The 19946-nt window shown below is 40.6% G+C and overlaps 1 protein-coding gene across 2 annotated transcripts in view; it reads right to left on the reverse strand.

Moving 5' to 3' along the window:
* HIP1R (huntingtin interacting protein 1 related) overlaps nt 1-19946 on the reverse strand; it is a 90196-nt gene that overhangs the window by 42178 nt on the left and 28072 nt on the right. For both annotated transcript variants that reach the window (XM_018557347.1, XM_018557357.1), the window contains exons 2-9: nt 11087-11150; nt 9146-9288; nt 7744-7800; nt 7380-7460; nt 7225-7301; nt 5166-5227; nt 2296-2436; nt 498-555 (exon numbers count right to left, since the gene is read on the reverse strand). In XM_018557347.1, coding sequence (XP_018412849.1) covers nt 498-555; nt 2296-2436; nt 5166-5227; nt 7225-7301; nt 7380-7460; nt 7744-7800; nt 9146-9288; nt 11087-11150 — 683 coding nt within the window. The remainder of the gene's footprint in view (nt 1-497; nt 556-2295; nt 2437-5165; nt 5228-7224; nt 7302-7379; nt 7461-7743; nt 7801-9145; nt 9289-11086; nt 11151-19946) is intronic.

A 19946-nucleotide genomic window follows, 5' to 3' on the forward strand; every position in this document is an offset into this window, starting at 1 on the left:
CTTTCTTCTCTCTTCACCCACCCCTCCCTTTCTCATCTCTTGGACTACTACTTTATGGATTCCCTTATCCAGGAAGTCCTCAGCCCTCTTGACATAACCTTGTCCCGAGGAACCTGGTGACCATAAGCCCACAAGTTCGCACCACCCGACAAGAACCACCGTCTCCATGTTTCTCCGTTGTACATGCATCTCAGTATTGATTAATGTGTATTGTACCCTATATGCTGCAAAAATTTAATACAAAAAATAATGAAAAACTGTGAGCTAGTTTAACTCTTCAGCATCTAACAAAAACTAAAATATAAGTAAAAATCTTGCAGAAGGTCAAAGCAACTGTAATCACGTAAATGTCATAAATAACTGTAATGTAATAAACGCGTGTTTACTGTATTTATTCGTTCAAAACATTTGGAATAAACCTGTCAGTGTACGCATGGCCACATTATTATGAAACAAAAAGGTACCATCAGCGGAGTTAAAGGAAGAGTCATACCCACCTATGGAATTGTTCGTGAAATCTGTCTCTGTGCCCCTGTAATGTATCTGGAGGCAGACCTATCAGAGAGAACAAAAACAGTTCATATATAAGATGACTTCTATAGAAACTAACCTACTGAAACGTAAACATATATTGAATAAGGAGAGATATATTTTTAATTATTATTATTTAATTATTATTATTTAACACATTTCATTAAGTCAAGGCTGGGATTTGACAGAAGATCCGATATGGCACAGAGTATGTGTGATGTGTGCTTCCTCACACTGTATGCTCTACCATTCACCCTTTTTAATGGAATTGCAAACTTCACTGTAGGTTCATCTGCTTTAGGGCCTTTGTAGATGTGTTTTTATTCACATCAGAAGGGTTTTGCTAACCTCATACAAGTCTATGGGAATCCAAAACTGACTGAGGTCTTGTTCCCACCAGCAGCCACCCTCAACCTCACTGGTGTGCATGTGCCCAGACAGTGCTGATTGGCTCGATCGAGCCACATCGCACTGTTTCTTTGTTAAACCATTATTGAAATGTCACAAATTACATTTCATTAAGTTCTATGGGCACAAAGCAGAGTGATGCAGTTGTACTGCATCTCACTGCGGAACACTTAAAAAATATAACTCATGGTGTACTTATTTTTTTAAGCACACATCACCACAATGTGGTGGTGTGAACTGTGCATTCCCATGTTAAGTCAAATTGTGTTCCGGCTGCGCTGGAATAAAACACAGCGCAGCCCGAACACATATGGTGTGAACGTGCGCTGAAGCAGGTCAAATGTCAGTGAGTTCTGAATGATCTCATAAGCATTTCAAACTGATGCCATTGACACAAGCCCAAAGCCCGATGACACAGGACCTAATGGATTCAAAACCATACAGCTGACAGTAGTATCAAAGAATATTCCAGGCCCAGTAAATGAGCCTGGATACACACACGGCCTTGCATACTTTAATTAGGAGTGCTTCCCCCCATCCCAACAATAAAACAATTTATATTATTGGAGACCCTTTTACATCAGGCATTTTCTTACATTTTTTTGCATTACCAAGCACTAGCAAAATGTTTGAACTTGTCAAAATCCAATATTGCTGATGCACTATCGACACCTGTCATCTTTATGGTTAATAGTCAGTGTTATACACAAAACACAATTGTATAAACCAGATCTCCTGATACCCAACTTACAGCTGCTTTTTCCCTGTTAGCAACCCACTAAAGCCAGCTTTCCACTGTACAAACTTTGGTCGGAAGAACGAAGGAGCTGGATAGAAAATCTTCAAAAAGTGATGGCAGCCAATCAGCTGCCGTCAGTGTTCGAGTAGTCTAACAGTGGCACCCCTGCCGTTGTCAGAATACAAAGCACACTGCGAAGATTGGTCCATCCATGCTGTTTAGTGTGGATAGAGGAATTTGTTATATCTTTTCTGTTCAGCTGGCAGGTTGAATGAGAAAAATATAACTGTGTATACCCAGCACAAATACAGGCCCTAAAGCTTGCACCATCAATAGCAAGTGAAATTCCATTTGTAGTCAGAGCCAGTCATTTTGAGTCAGAGGTTCTCTTTAAAAACCATACATAACAATGCACATGCATTAAACATGTGCTAATGTTTATGTACCTGGTCAATGTAGCCTAAAATCCAGTATGATCTTTGGAGAGGGCAATGGCTTATGTACAGCTTATGAACAGCTCTAGCTGTAAAATTTGTTTAGCATACTCTCAAATACGAATTGCAAGGATATGATGAGAATCTTTCTTAAATGTAGTAAAAGACGTTAAATCCACTTACACGAGTGCAACTTGAACATCAACTTGACGGTGTAGTGATAAAGATGACTGCTGTCCTGAATCACCTGAATAAGAGGGGCCAGCTTACACTGCCCTGCTGACATCTGAGACACCGCAATGGCACTGTTCAGCTGCCTGATAACTGATGATGGAAGACTGTGTTACTGAATGCAGCATTAATTATATACAGCACACATTGAAGTACAGAAAGCCAATGCAGTAAAAATCCCATCATCCTCCCATCGTCTGCTGAGCGGCACAGTGACAACTGTGGCCTCCGGAAGTCTGCTAGGCCTCACAAAAAGTAAACCACATTAAGTAACATTTAGAGCTAAACTCAGGGCAAAAAACTATTTAAATATATTTCTCAATAGTCACAAAGCATATGTCTACTGTGTGCGTACCATATGACTTTGCAAACCCACATATATTGCCTTGGAAAATCAGGGAAAGCATTGAGAAAGGGAGTTTGGAAATAAATCTGCATTGAAGTCCTTTATCAATTCCTTCCTTAAGTGGCAACTTACAGCTGTCACCTTTCAGTGCATAAAACATAGTTCGTGTTATGCAGTTTTTTTCCACCTGAGGCATGGGTGTGTGGGGTGCTGGCGATGCACATTACTGGGGGGAGGGATGTTAACGGCGTACATTACTGGTGGGGGTGGAGTTGTAGTTGTGTAGCGCACGATACCTCTGGCCGGCATCACACCCAGCCCACTGACATCACTGGTTGTAAGGAACTAGGCGGTACGCCGGCCAGACCGTCCCAGATTGCCTCAGATGATATCTCATTGGGTCACAGATAGCATCCCAGGTTAAGAGTTTTTAGCAATCAGCTCAGACTGCCTCATTGTAGTGAAGGCCCTGGTGTTATGCATGATGGCAATAAAAACCCATATCGATGTTAATAAAACATACAATAAATAACATAATTCTCAGGCATTATTATTACAATGTAAAACTTTGGGATTAACACCAAATTAAAAACTCAGATTTCCTACCTAATCAAGTTTTTATTCCTATATTCAATTAAAGGGGCAAAATGTATCCATAAACACTGGAGGGGGGGGGGGTGCATATTAATAGTAGTGACTTTCACCAAACATTGGCTGGTGGTGAATCCATCACAGTCACTTAAAACACTTCCATCAGGAAGGTTTAGCTGCAGTGAATGCTTGGTGGATGTCAGTGATGTGAATTACAATATGTGCACACAAAAAAAGAATCTGCAGTCTAAAGATCCCTGAATAGAACAAAGCATGTGGAAAAGTAGCTTCTTTGTCTATTGTAATAGGAGGGAAATAGACACAAGGATTAAAAAAAACCATGATTACAGAAGAATGAGTGTGGGGGCACAAGGACAAGCATCTCATTATTAAAGCTTATAGAGAGTATCAAACTATTATTTTCACAAAGTGTTTCATTTACCGATTTCTTACTTATTGGACTTTCTGTGCAACATACTTTTTCACTGTTGCTGTTATAGTCTATTAAATGCGTTTTTGTCAGCAAACCATGCAATAAAGGACAGAATGAGGGCTGAGATGAGGCTCCACTCCCTTCGCCTTCATAGCCAGTAAAATTGCTCAGAAAACACAAATAAACCTTCATGCAAGACTGCATAATGCAGTGTGACTGTACAAAAAACTTTGTTTTACAGTTTTACTTTCCACTTTCCTTTTGCAGCTGTTGCACAGGGTGTCGAAATAAAACTGCATTTAATAATTAATCAGAATTAGACCCCCTTTGCACTCTCTAATCAGCTCTCAGTAGCAGAGTTGGTCTGACATGCCTCCTCCCCTTCTCTGCAATGCTATCTGTAAAGCCTGTTTGAAGACGCTTGTGCTAAGGGGTGTGGCTGTTACTCAGCTATGCCAGCACAGACCACTGGAGAAAATAGCAAGAATCAAAAAGGTATTTTAAGGAAATTTCAAGTACAAAACAAATATCACAAATCATAACATGTAGTGGTACCAAGCTGGCCATACATTGCTCTAATTTTGACCGAGTACTGCTGACTCAGCCGAAACTTGAGCAATGTGTGGCCCTCTTGGGTCTCCCCTCCATACACACATTTGTAAAAAGAGCTGGGCCTAACAGTGACTGCAGCCAATAAGCTGCAGTCACTGTTCAGGTATTCCAACAGCTGCACACTCACCGCTGTCAGAATACAGTAATCTGGCGGGAAGGGGGGTAGGGACTTCCCCATCAATGCAGTTAAGCCTTTAGAATAAAATCTACTGGTGCATGTCAAGCTTCAAATGGGGAGGGTTGAAGTTTAATAAAAATGTCTTTATTTATGGCAGAAGAGACTAAGTCCTCCTATCTGTCTGCACACCTTTGAGACGTGTTTGTGTATCACCTTAAGACTTCAATTGGGCTTTAATACACTTTCAGTAAACCTAATGTTTTTTTATATAATCTTAGGGCACAACTTGTGAAATTCATATATGGATATTTTATCAGCACTTTCCCCATACTCCATTACCTAAAAACGTGCAACTATAAATCTTGTCATGTATATTTTTTTTCCTGTGAGATCTAAATCAAATCAGGTTCTTAAACCAAAAGAAACATGAATCTGTGTAGTTCTAAAAAGGCAAAGAAGAGTGGCTGTAGTAGACCAGAACTGCTTCAACAAAACTTCTGGAGTAGCTTCACAGTCAAAGCAGGGGATTCTGGATCCTCCTGGAGTCATTTAGGCTTTTGTGTAAGGTGGAATCTCAAATGCTGAAGTCAATTCAGTACTAATCTTACCAGTATTCTCAATGAACAGGATTAAATATTTGGCAGGAACGTATTTCAGTATGATGTTCTATTCCGGGACTAGACCACAAAGAATTATAGAGGGTGTACATAAAATCTACTTACCGGCTTCAGCAAGTTTAAGCTCACAGTCCATGTAATCAAACATTTCTACTGTTAGCTGGAATCTATTAAAAGAAAACACAAATGTTAAAATAACAATCAACTTAAACATTCATATTACTTTTGTATTCTATATGGTGTCTATCCATAATTTCAACAGTGCTCAGTTAGCATTCTAGGAGGAGATTACTGAAAGCAAAAGGTAAAAAATGCACCAGAAAGAGGAACACTTTTAGCTTGTGTTCTCGTGTCCCTCCTCACCATTCTGTCATTTGGACATATCGCTGGCCAATTGTGCTGGATGTGTATGGTTGAATTCTGCAATATCACAAATCCATTTAACCTATGATGTTCATTAAGCTTGTTCTCTGTATCAGATACAACAGAGAATGGACAAGGATGGGCACATATTGGGCCTTTGTCAGTGGCATCAGTTTAAGACACTTTTGAGATCACTCAAAGCTCACGGACAGGTGCAGTTGACCTGCGTTTGACCCCCTTCAAGCAGGTTTTTCATTTCCATACACTTGTCTGGGAGTGCAGAATCTGCATAAAGCAAACAAAAGCTCATCGACACAGGCCCAAAGCTAAGTTATGAAAATCAAAGCAGCCATTCAAAACATACAAAGGAACATGGTTAAAGTGACACTAAACTCAGGAGGTTAAATCCTAAAAATGCATTCAAGTATCTCATCTATTAACAAAAATGTATGTTATTTGTGTATGACTCCAGTGCTGATTAAAGTGACAAACTCAGGAGTTGCATCTTAAAAATACATTCAAGTACCTCAATTATTAACAAAAATGTATCCTTTTTGTTTATCACTTGGCTGTAGATCCTCTCATCATCTCTGAATTCATGCTGACACTGTCCTTCCTTCTGGAGGGTGGCTACTTTTGTTCCCCATGGTCCCTGTGTGTGTTGTAAAGTAGTCACCACTCCAAGCTCACTCCCCTGATGGACTACAATCTCAATAAAAATTAGTAGGGATGCACCGATACCGATACAAGCATCGGTATCGGCCGCGATACAGAGTATTTGCATGAGTAGTCGTACAAATACTCCAATACATAAAACGAGTACCTGTGCCGCGTCCGCCATCTTCAGGGACCCGAATCTGCCGCACACAGGACCTCCATCGCGTCTTCAATGAAGCAAGACGGCCGCGACCTCCCCTGTCATCTGCTCCATTCTGACCTCTTCTCCTGCTGATTGGCCGATTGGATGATTGACAGGCTTCCTCACCAGTCAGGATTGACTGGTGAGGAAGCCTGTCATCATCCAATCGGCCAATCAGAAAAATCTCATTGGACATATTAAATGCACCAGTTAACACCAACACCAGTGCAACATCTAAAATTGGTTATTGCAACAACCCATTCACTCATAAAACACAGAAATGCACTCTGAGGATGAGCTGATCAGCATAATAAATGGTACCGGATTAAACTCAAAAATGTTTGAGGAATTAATTGTATAGTGTTTGAGGAACAGTGTATTATTGTATAGTGTGGCACAGCTGTATCCAATTCTGCATACCTGGCTTTATATTATAAAGTTCTTATAATATAAAGCCAGGTATGCAGAATTGGATATAGCTGTGCCACACTACAGAGTGTTCATGTTCTTCATAATATTAAGAAACTGACTTAAAATCATGATTTTGTATTGCTTTAGAAAAAATTTGACCTTTCCCTTTAAGAAAAAGTATTGGTAATTGTTATCGGCGAGTACTTGAAAAAAGTATCGCTACTCGTACTCGGCCTGTGGTATCGGTGCATCCCTACAAATTAGTAAACCAAGCATGAGATTGTAGTCCATCCCACGAGTGAGCTTGGAGTGGTGACTACTTTACAACACACACGGGGACCAAAAGTGGCCACCCTCCAGAAGGAAAGACAGTGTCAGCATGAATTCAGAGACGATTTGAGGATCTACAGCCGAGTGATACACAAGTTAAATTTTTGTTAATAGTTAAGGTACCTGAATGCATTTTTAAGATTTAAATGTGAGAGTTTAGTGTCCCTTTAGGTGCTACATGAGAATATATAAGCAACTTACATGTTGTTGACATCTGTGCCAGCTGCTTTTTCAAGAACGTCATCTGTTACTTCCAGGTTTGGAGGGAATTCCGGATGCTGAAGAATAAATCAAGAGTTCTAGCGATCAATTATTAAAAACAAAACCACAAGTATTACAAAAAGGTGCAGCCATACCTTTTTGTGGAAGCTTATCTTATAAAGCAGCAGTTTTGTATAAAGAGTTACAAGTTGTCCATATCGATCGTTTAAATGTCCCTAATGGAAAATATACAATTGTTACAAAACCACAATATCACACAAGCCAAGGAAAAACATTAGTACAATGAACTTGCTTTAGAGACATTGCAAGTAAAACAACTTTTTCCTGTCTGCTGCACATAGTCATGCAGTTAACCCATGTAGTGTCACCAAGCGGTTAATACATTCTGCAAGTTAATATCAACCAGCACTAATGTGTACACTCAGACATTCTTCTCAACTACTCAAAGAAAATGACGGAAAAACAAAATGTACTCTTCCTAAATAAAGGGTGACTCACCCATAAGTCTCCAATCTCTCGGATATTACTACGGTATCGCTGACAGTCTGATAGAACCTATGAAACAACGTATAGCATGTAATTATGAGAAGTCGTAATACTGGTCAAACAGAACAGAGCATCTATATCTAACAAATAAGAAGCTAATTATTTGTATGGTTTCAATTCATTTGATGAAGGGAAGGCTTTGTCACATGATATTGTTCATGTTGTAAAGGTAAAAGCCCATAACCTGCTATTGGGCTTGTCTGTTACTATTTTTAAACATTAAAACTTTGTTTGCACAGTGTTATCAAGCTGACAATTACCTTGAGAAAACACATACTACACCATTTCATACAGTCATAAAGTATATTCCATACATCCGTCCTGAGACGCATATTTGTTTAAGATAAAGATCATAATATGCATGATATTAGATATTGTGAAAGCAAATGGTATTCTTATCAAGTAGAAACGTATAAAGTATACAGTATATCTGTCACGCCTGAAAAGTTTTTGGAAACAAAGGTAAAGAAAGGAACAATAGGGAAGGAGATTTAGGCTGGTAAGAGAAAGTCCTGTTGACCATTTCAGTTATATTTCGATTTCCCATGGGTATTTGTATCCCTTTTATCTTTGACTGTAAAGTTGGGGCCACAAAAGGTTTTGCAATGAGGTATTTGGATTTAAAAGAGATCTGCATAAATGTGCTTAGCACTGAAGGGGTCCCAGAAAACATGGTCCAGTGTTCATCATGCCATAAACACTCTGGTTACCATTAAGAAGAAACTGTTTACATCCAAAAGAGAGGATCACATTCGATAACGCTCCTCTATCTGCTTTGCATTTGGAGCACCTCTCTGCAATGTTTTTCTTGAAGTGCTGACATTGTTAAAAACCTTGTCAAGTTTTTTGCACCCGTGTTCCAGATTTTTCTGTTCTTTCTGTCTCAAGGCAAATTACCGGAGGAGGAGTTCTCTCTAAAATAAGGGAAATCCTCTTAGACAGTTACCAAAAAATTCCACATTGGAAGATATCCCCTTTATTCCTGGTTCAGTGACAACATAACATTTTAGATTTTCCCTCACCTTCACAACCGGTCCCCAGTGCAGACACAACTGCAATAAAAACCTCTTACAGGACTTCTACCCTTCTCTGCTTCATCCAAAATATGACTTTACTTTTAATGTAATATTGATGTGTTAGGTAAGCCCTGTGTAGTTCAGATACTTTTAAAATAGATCTTAGCAAATTGGTAAGGGGTCTATAAAGCTGCCACCTAATTCCTTCATCTATTTCATGTCAACATCGCTGCATTAGAAAAGTATTCCATTTATCAATGGATTTCAACTAATACACAACACATGCATGCTGATAAACAATGTCCTTTTTAATCAGAAAATGTGCAGGTTCAGCTTACATTCTGATGACCATCACGAAGCACTTTATGAAGGACGTGACAGAACTTCCAACTCAGGATTGAGCTGCTGGGCAGCGGCAGGCCAATGGCATAAGACCAGAAAGTAAATGCCCCTTTCTCATGATGGGTTCCCAGAATGATTCCTACATTACTGTTAAGAAAAACTCAAACTATGCAAAAATAACATATAGGAAGTTTTACAAATTCCTTCAAGGAAAGCTCTACGGAGTGAATATGCAAGTTTCCATAGCCAACCGCTCTAAAAATACCAGCTGCCTGGCTGTCATGCTGATCCACTAACTTTCTAAGTCACTGGCTTATATTAGGAGGTCAGAATTGGCAGCCCATGTTTTTCTGTCAGTATAGATTTCACATTGTAAGGAAAAATGGACTTAAGACAAATGCCAATAACAACAGAAAACTCTCCTATCCTTTACACCCAAAGATGATGCCCTCTTGGCCTCTATTTGGATTGCAGTTGCCATGGTTCTGCACATGTGATCAGCTATGACACCGGTCATGAGGGCTTAAAAGTTTGGTGGAGAGCTGAAATAAGCACACGGAAAAGCCTGACAGTTGGTATGTCTTAAAAGTAACACCTTTTGAATTGGTGGGTCTAGTTCTGCTTCAACTGTTTTTAGAAGCAGCTTAATTAGTGCCTTTCATTATCTTTAATAAACAGGAAAAAAATACTAAACATCTAAAATCAGTATGCACTCAATGTTAACATGCAGTCAGTGAATAATGATAGCTGTAGTATGAAGATCATTTTTCAATAAATAGTAAGTTATTAAAGATTTTCTAATTTGAGAGTGGCTCACCAATAATTGTCAGTCCCCACTCATAATTGGAAACTAGAGCTAAGACTTCATTTTTAAAGATTCTATGAACAAACTATCGCATATAAAAACCCAATTCCATTCAAAGTCACAGAAAACTACTAACATTACCATAAATAACTTTAAAATTGGAGTTATGTATCCACATATACAGTATGCCCGGGGTTTTCTGCTTTTGTGCATTCTGTCAGCCATTTTAAAACAATTTAACAAGTGAAATTAAATTAGAGAGTTACACTGCAGAAGCTTTTCTGCCTAATAAAAGTGATAACAGGTATCTAGTAGTGTGTGCCCAGAGGGAGGAATTTAACATGTTACTTAAAGTGTATGTAAACCCCAATAATGGGCTTCTCTTATTTGGTCTGATATATACCACTAAAAAAGAGTTTTTAGGATCTGTTCGATAAGTGCAGAAAATACTTGCTGATTTTGCCAGCAGCTGATAACCCCACCTTGAGCACCGGAAGTTAATGAGATGAGGAAAGGAAGGTGGTCTTTGTAATCCATCAGGTTGACAGGACTGACACCACATGCTTAGAAATTCAGAGCTGTGTTGTCAAAGGTCGGAGCACAAAATTTCTGGCACATTAGCAGTAATTTCATATAATGTATACCAGAAATGTACTGAACATTGTATTATGTTGCTTCGACATACATTTTAAACAATCAAAATGGCTGGTTCATATTTTAATACATCTACTGTAGCTTTAAACAGCACAGGCATGGACATTAATGCCTAACTTTGAGCAGGAAAGCCTGAGCAGACAGCAGTAGAGTTGGCCTGTAAATATAAACACTGGGGACAAAACAAATGAAGAATTAATTTGGTCAGTACCACAACTCCAGTTCTTTGTAAAAACACAGATACATAAGGCCTCAAGTGTTGCAAGCAATTAAACTTTACACCGCCACCTCTGTACAGAGAAACACAGCAGGTCTGAACAATCCTCACAAAGTAATTGGAGTGTTCAGAAAGCTATACCCTGGAGTCCATGTCACTTGGAGAGTGAGTGTGTAAGTTTCAATGCTGCACATGCTAATTGATGTTCAAGTAACAACGAGTAAGTCCAAGGAGGGATAAAACATTATATGTAAAGGATACGCCGGGCATGTTTTTCTTTTACTGGAGCCTCCTGAGCATTGATAGCCTTGCCGATGCTGGTGGCCTGTAAAATGGAAGCAAAAAAATAAGTCTACAATAATTCTGCATCAAACCCTCCATAGGCAGAGAAAGTAAATTAGAGTACATCAAATGGATAAAACTGCTGTGGGCATAATTGCTAAAAATGATTTTTTTTTAGGTTTACTTCCATCTATAGAAAAACATACTACATAGTAAACTGAGGCTTATTAAATATAAATACATCATACATCATCCTACATCATCAACACAATGTAATAAAAGGAGAGCGAGAGAAAAAAAGTTTGAGCTGACATCAGTGCTAATAGGAAAAATCTAATTTGTACATACACAAATCATTTAAAACAACTTCAAAGATTATGATATAAAACTTGTCAACTGCAGTCACAGAAACTAGAGACATCCAACACCAGCATCTCTATCATACACACAGGCAAAATCCTAGAGCTCAGGCTTGAAAAGTACAAGAGACAGAGGACCTCACTTATCAAAGTATTTGAAATAAGCTCTCTAAACGGATACATAGTCAGGTTGAAAAAAGACACTATGCCCACAGCTACCCAGTTCCACAACATCATACATACATCAAGCTGCCTTAAAAGAGAAATGTTACCCTCATCTCTGAAATGACAACAAGGGCACCTTTAGAAATGTTTAGTAAATGCAATTTATAAACAGATATTTATCGATGATTGCAGGCTTAATATTCTTTGCATACCCCATTTTTTTCTTTTCCTCCCCATTCTTCTCAGTAAACATTTTTTTACTAAGGGCAGGTTACTGTATCTTCCTTTACTTCCTGGAACTCTGAAGCATCTGACCAGGACATGTGACCATGTACTTCCTCTCAGAGGAGAAAAATGCCCTTCCCTGGAGATCTTGTGAGATTACAGATGAGATTTCTCAGCAATGCACTGAGATGTAACCTTCCCAGGACCCAGAATGCAACACTTGGGGCACATTACATCACTAATGCCCAAGAGGAGCAGGAAGTGTAAAAACAGTGATTGTAAGTAGAAGAAAAATATGTTTGTTTAACGAATGCAAGATGATTTCATATCAGCATGCAGTCGCTCTGCATGCCGATATGATTTTCTGTGAAAGGTAGTAAAGGTCCACTTAATTCAATCAAATGCTTCAACCATGCAAAAGAGCGCAAAACATATCCCCCCCCCCCCCAATCCATATTCTACAGCGACACAACTGCCTTTCATTCTCTTAATATTACTGCACTTATAGTCCATTCTTTCTTCCTCTTGTAACTAAAATGTCCATACCAAGGTACTAGGGGACGGGAGGATGAAATGCAAACAAATAATAAATTCACTTTCTTTTATGAAGATGTGTGCATTGATTTATTTGTTTTGACTCTTTTAATTTTTTTTATCTTAAAAGTAAAGTGGACTTTCCCTTTAAGCTAGGTATACAGAGTTAGAATTTGTAATAGGTAATGCTGTCAAATCAACTATTGTTTTCATAGTGACCAAAAAAAAAAAAAAACATCAACAGGAGCAGGATGGAAATTGTTTCTTGAACAAACCAAATTCTAACAGTAAATGTGTTTTTTGTTCAAGAAACTCCATTAAGTCAAAAATCGAACGGAATTTTGATGGACATTAGTCAAATGCCTGATGGTATTATTGAATCTTCTGATGAGATTTTTCATACAAACTTTTGTACGAAGTTCTAACTGTGCATACCCAGCTTAACACTGTCTAGCAGGAATGCAGCTACAGATAAAATGTCTACAAAATTTACCTCAATCATATTTCTCTGTAATTCACAATACATAATGTTTAGAAATATCTCTCCTGTATTACTAACTAAAAGGCATTCTAAGGTCACTAAATAACTAAAAACAAAGCATTTCTAAACTTTTAGGTTTGACGGAGTGTACCTTTAAGAACCATATGCATTGCCTAGTAGCCACAATAATCAAACCACGAAATGTACTGCTTAGGGCTTAAAACCATTATGTGGTTCACATGATCCACCCGAGCTGGTTTTATTGCGGTGTCTAGGCAATGGAGGCATGTGACTAATGGCAGCTCCAGTCACACCCGGTCATTATTTTTAGAGGAGTAAAACTGGTTACACAGAATCAAACAAATTCAAAGATTACGACATACAACCATGCAGTGAAATATAGTCACTGACACATAAATCTACATGATCTATACAATATACACAGACACAATCATGTGCTGATCTAGAATACATGCCACCAATATGAAGCGCAAAACCTCCGCCAACCCCTTCATTTTGTAATGGTAAGACCTCCATCTGGCCTAGCAAAGCAACAATACTTTGTGCTCTTTAACACCCAAACACAGACAAAACTTTTTTCCTCTACAAGAGTGGGGAAAGACCCTAAAAGCCAGGTTCACACCATTTTCTGGAGCAGATCTGGAATGCAGTGCATTGCATTGTATTTTGACGCGTTTTTATTTATAGCTTTAAATGTAAAAAATGGCCTTATAGGTGCGGTCCAGTCCGTTTGCATGCTTTTTTGATGTGTTTCCGTGCCTTCCAGACCAGAGAAAATGAGATAAGAAGTATTTTTTTTCTTCTGGTCCAGAACAGACTGCACTGGTGTGAACAGAGCCCAGAAATACCAAAGGGATAGATGCTTTTTTGGGATGCTTTTTTGGTCTGGGAACAAACTTCTGGTCTGGATATGATCTGTACATGGGGTAAACAAGCCCTAAACCCGTCACGTCTATATTGTTCACATATGACACCCATTCCTCTCATTTAGTGCCCTAGTGTCACTTACACAGGAAGTAAGGGAAACTCTCCCCAATGGGGTTACAGACAACAATAAAATACTTACTGAAGTTCAAACTCTTCTCAGTAGGGGGGGTTTGCGATTGTTGACCGACTGTAACGAAATGCTCTGCCAATGGATGATGGAGTTTCACCTCTCTCTGATCTTTTTATTATTTTTACTTTAATATTCCATGGTGATGGTTTTACTTCCATGGTGAAGGTACAGCATCACCAGCACTTGCATCAGATTTGTGTTTCGGCATTGTTACAGGGTGAAGACAAAAAATGTGTACAGTACACTGTACATACAGGGTTACAGGCCAACTTTCTGTACAGCAGCAGACCCAGAAAAAGAGGCGGGCACTCCTCATCTGCACGAGCATTTTTATTATTCGTTAACCACCTACCGTCTGGCCGTTGTAACTAAATCGTTGAAAAGTGGCTTCCTAGATGCGGGTGGACGTTTTAAAACACCCTTGCACACACACAAGCGGGAAAGTGTTTGGGTGGGATTTATCAAAACTGGAGTAGACAGAATCTGGAGCAGTTACCCATGGCAACCAATCAGCTTCGATCTTTAATTTTCAAAGCCCAACTGAAAAAACTTGAGAAGCTGATTGGTTGCCATGAGCAACTGCTCCAGATTCTGTCTGCTCCAGTTTTGATTAATTCCCTCTTTGTATTTTAAACAGCCAGCGATGGCTGTTTACATACAAACATTTCAGTGGGTGTAGAGCTGCCTAATCGCTTGTATGATGACTGCAAGTGTGTGCTCCCCGCTCCGCCACCGCTTATCCTGGCCTCCGATGTGCCCCATGCAGGACCGGCACGGCGGCTCTGTGAACAGAGATCAGAGGGAGATAAGCACACCTCTTGATCAGCTTCTTTGGGGGTCCCTGGGTGACATTTGGGGTCTGATGTCTCCATAAAGAGGACCTGTCACATCCTCTTTGCTATCACATAGGGGGCATCAATTACTGTTAACACTAGATTGATGAGCGGTAAAAGCTTTTAAAGCGTTGTCTATGGCCAATTTTGGGTACAGTCGTTTTTTTTGCGATTTCGCGGGCTTGACATGTTTAGTGTCTATTTACGTGACCCCATCTTTTACGTTTTACAAAAAATGTGGGCAATAATAAAATGTTTCATAACATAGGAAAAAAGTTTTTTCAACATTTTCGGTACTTTTTTCTTTATATAGAAAAAAATGTAAAAAGCCAGTGATGATTAAATACCACCAAAAGAAAGCTCTGTGTCCCCCAAAAAATGGTATAAAAATTCATTTTAGTACAGCTTTGCAGGACTGAATAAAAGTACTGCAGTGCTGAATACTGAAAAATGGCCTGGATAGGAAGGGGGTATAACAACCCAGTCTACAAGTGGTTAAGGTACTCGAATGCATTTTTAAGGTTAAACTGCTGAGTTAAGTGCCATTTTGAACCAGACTTTGCATCATGGATGTATGGGGAGGCAAAGAGGTACATCATTCATAACGTATGTAGACAGAGACATCTACTGTATAAAAAGATACCTGATAAAGGAAGGCTCAGTACACAAAGCACACATCTGTGGAGAAAATAACAACTGAGGCTTCTGTACACATTTGGGTGTCAAGGGAATCCAAATCTGAAAAGGTCAAAGTATGAGGAGAATAGAGCTGAACAGTAGTAGACATTTACAAGCCGCCATTTCAATAAGCTTGTTTGAAGGCTTCGAGCCCAGCCAAGAACAGGAAAACAGGGCAGTTTTGTGCTTCACAGAATACTAACATCACTGGTATGTAGCCTGTGCAGAGGGATGAATACTGTTAGCGTGCAGGCCTACTATTAGGCTGCTGATACATACGTGTACTACAAAAGGATCATTCATGCCGAATGTACAGCACTATTCACTTTCCAAGCAAGGTAGAAGATTTCACAGCTCCTATTTAGAGCCAGTTTTTTTTTTAAAGAAAATCTACACTTAAAGCTTAAATCTAGGCGGATATAAAACAAAAACACACAAATACAGTCAGGTCTTAAAATGGACCTTCACTCCCTTTTACTAAAAGTCAAATCAACATGCAGCTCTGCATGTTGATTTTAGATAATCTTACATTCATTAAACAAACATGTTTTTAACTTACTTACAAATAGGAGTTCATCTACTTCCTGGTGCACTTTGGCACAAATTATGTAATTATGCTAAAGCATTGCTACCTGGGAAGATTACATCAGCAGAGAATTGCTAGGAAATCTCAATTGTAATCTATGAGATGCCAGAGTTCCAGGTCAGACTGGGAAAGAAAAGAGAAATAAGATATGCAAAAAAAAAAAAGCCTGCAATTATCTACAAGTCATTACTAAACATTTCTAAAGGTGTGTTTGTTGTTATTTTAAAGATATGGGTAAAGTTCCCTTTAGGGACTTAAGATTAAATATTAAAGAAGATCTGCAGGAAAACTTTTTTGTGCTGGTTTGTGTGTAGGAACAAAAATAAAGTTTTACTCACCCGGAGGTCCGAGCCAGCCAGCTGTCACAGCGCTTCCTGCAGCCTCTATCCTCCTCTGCAGCACATTGGAATCTTCCTCAGAGTCCTCACGTCTATACACTGTGTATAGAACATGATGATGTATGGGCCCCTAGACTGCTGCAGAGGAGGGGGAGATATACAAGAAGGACCGGTCTCAGAAGAACCTGGCTCAGAGTTTTGGGTAAATATTAGCTTTTTTTTCTAACCTAGCCCCACTGCAAAGGTTAACACTAATTCCTGGAGTTGTTCTTTAAAATAAAATAAATAACATAAAATACATAGAAATTTAAAAGTAATTAAATGGATTTTAAAAAAGGCAACTAATGAGAGTATCTGAAGTTTTCTCAGTACCTAGATCTTGTAATCCACTGTACAACAGGACTGGGAGAGGGCCGAGAAGCACTAAAAGCCAGTCAGGCATTGGCTTTGGAAAATGCCAATAAGAGATGAATCGCACTGATGTTGCTTCTTTGTGCAGTCAGCTTGGCTCGCTTGCTCTTTACCAAACAGTTGAAGATAAGAGGATTAGCTGTGCTGCCAGGCAGGGGTGTCTAGATAATAAGACTGGCTGTCTAGAACCACAATGCATTGGCAGGTAAAACAGTTCCCCACATATAACCATTTCAACTGTGCATAGCTGCTTGTCTGGAGTTTAACCATATTTCTACATACGATACACCAATATTTCTACACCCCACTTCTTACACAGATGTGTCACTTGCTGGACTGGTATAATAGAGAGCTTTTACTTTTCTCTTCAATATGTTTTATTAGGTTTTTGCGATACAAAGAATTCAAATAAACATCAGAAACATTCGTGCGGGGGAGCATCAAAATTCCCATGCAACGGGCAGCATACAATAGTAGTTGTAAGTACAATGGAAGGAGAACTGAAGGGTGGGGGGGAGGAGGAGGGCAGTGCAATTTACTAGTAGTATGCTGGAGAGGTGTTCGTTGATGAAAAAACCTTGCATACGGTTTTGGAATTCCGAATATGGAATTGCCTGCTTTCGCCACGAGTGAGCTATGGTTTGCTTAGCCGCTAAAAATATAAAGTTGGCCAACTGCCATTGTGGCCTTGAGAGTTGTGGAATTTTAAAGTGAAGTAGGGCCTGCCAGGGATCTTTTGAAATAGGGGTGTTAAAGATGTATACTTTATATACTTTAGACCAAAATCTGTCTACAAACGGGCACGTCCACCATGTGTGCATAACATCACCCAAGGCTTGACATCCTCTAAAGCAGTTGCTAGAGTTAGCCGGGTGGAGGTGGCAAAGGCGCGAAGGCACGAGGTACCATCTGGAGAGTACCTTATAGGCTGCCTCTTGTGTGGTGATGTTGCGAGAGCACCTGGAGATGGCATCCCAAATTGATCCCCACTCCTCAGGGGGCCTAGTATGGTGAAGATCCCGCTGCCAATTTGAGACATATCGGTGGGTGGCTGTGGAGGAAAGAGCATTGAGCTGTGAGTATAAGAGAGAGATGAGTTTCGGGGAATAAGGTGTGTGGAGGCAGATGCGCTCGAAAGGGGAGAGAGTTAAGGGGGTAGCGGGTTTAGGGAGTAGGGATCGAATCCAGTGTCTGATTTGAATTTATCGGAAGATTTCTCGAGGGGGTGGTTGAGCTTTAGCTACTATGGCGTCCCATTGGAGCAATTTTGAGTTTTGCAGGAAGTTGAAGAGGGTGGTGAAGCCTTGTGCGTGCCACCATGTAAAGGCCGACGGACTGTCCATCGCCAGGGGGAACATAGGGTAGTAGTAAGGGGCAGGTGTGGGGAAATTAAGGCAGCTGCATACTTAGTGGAGTCCCATATCCGAAGGGCGTGGGTGAGAATCAGGCTGAGATGTGAAGGGCGATGGGTGGGGCGGAGCCAGGGGATAGAGGAGAGCGAGCATGGGTGTACATAAGGGATCTCCAACAGGGTCCAGAGAGGAGGATCTACCTGAATGTGGAGAGCAGCAATGGATGCAATTTGTGCGGCCTGGTAGTATTTCTTGAGGTCAGGGACCCCCAGCCCCCCGTGGCGCCGATGACAGTACATCGTCTTCCGGGCCACCCTTGGGCGTTTATCACGCCATATGAAGGACATGACGCTGTTTTGCATTGATATGAGGGCAAAGTTTGGAATCGCTACCGGGAGGGTGCGAAAGAGGTAGAGTAATTTGGGAAGAAGGGTCATCTTGACCGCATATATGCGGCCCAGCCAGGAGATGGGCAGGGTATTCCAGGAGGTCAAGAGGTTTTTAAGGGAACGGAAAAGGGGTATATAGTTCGCCGAATATAAGGAGTCATAGGATGGGGATAAGTGTATGCCCAGGTATGGGAGAGAACGTTGGGCCCAAGCAAAGGTGAAGTTGTCTTGAAGAAGGGCAACAACTGATGGGGGGAGGGAGATGTTTAGGGCTAGAGATTTGGATTGGTTCACCACAAGGCCGGACAGATTCCCAAAAGCCTCCAAGGTGTTAAAAAGAGATGGCAGAGATATTAAGGGGTGGGTCAGGGAAAGGAGGATGTCGTCGGCGAACAAACTAATTTTAGAGGTAATCCCTGCGACCTCCACCCCTCTTATGGAGTGGTTGTTGCGGATGAGCATGGCTAGGGGCTCAATGGCCAGGATAAACAAAATGGGGGAGAGGGGGCATCCTTGTCTCGTGCCTATGGAGACTTGGAATGTGCCCGAGAAATGTCCCGAGTACATAACTTTGGCGGAGGGATTCCGATAGAGAGTCGTGAGCCATGTGCGGAAGGAGGGCCCAAAGCCCCATTTTGCTAGGGCATAATGCAAATAGTCCCAAGAGAGTGTGTCGAACGCTTTGTGAATATCTAAGGATAAAAGAAAACCAGGGACTGATCTCCGTTTCATAAGGTGTATCAGGTGCACCACCTTCCGCACATTGTCCCCAGCCTGACGGAGGGGCGTGAACCCCACCTGGTCCCTGTGGATCAGAGAACTTAAGGATCTGTTTACCCTGCTCGCCAAAATCTTCCCCAAGAGTTTTACATCCGTGTTTAATAGCGATATGGGACGGTAATTGGCCACATCTAAGCTGTCCTTATCCGGCTTGTGTAGCATGGAAATATTAGCGGAAAGGGAGGACGAATGTAGGGGGGAACCGGATTTCATGACATTGAAGAGGTGTACCAAGTGAGGGGCCAGAATCTTAAAATTTTTTATAATAAAGGTTGGAAAAGCCATCTGGGCCCGGAGATTTTGCTGATTTGGAGGGTGGCGATGGCAGCCAAGACCTCTGCTTCGGTTATATGTGTGTCCAAGTCGTCTCGACATGAGGAGGGGAAAGATGGGAAAGGGAGGTCACTAAAGAGGCGGTCAGCTGCAGCCGAATCAAAAGGGGGGGGGGGGGAGAGTAAATTGAGGTCAGATGAGTTTGAAAGAGTTTTACGATGGTAGCGGGATTGGCCGTGACCCCGTGTTGGGGGCTTCGAAGTTTAATCACAGGTTTGGTGGAGGGTAGCATGCGGAGTTGTTTAGCTAGAAGAGGGCCCGGTTTGTTAGACAAATAGAAAAACTGTTTATTCCAGC

This window comes from Nanorana parkeri, unplaced genomic scaffold (genome assembly GCF_000935625.1).
Source record: "Nanorana parkeri isolate BGI_ZX_2015 unplaced genomic scaffold, ASM93562v1 scaffold13, whole genome shotgun sequence".
Lineage (NCBI taxonomy): Eukaryota > Metazoa > Chordata > Amphibia > Anura > Dicroglossidae > Nanorana > Nanorana parkeri.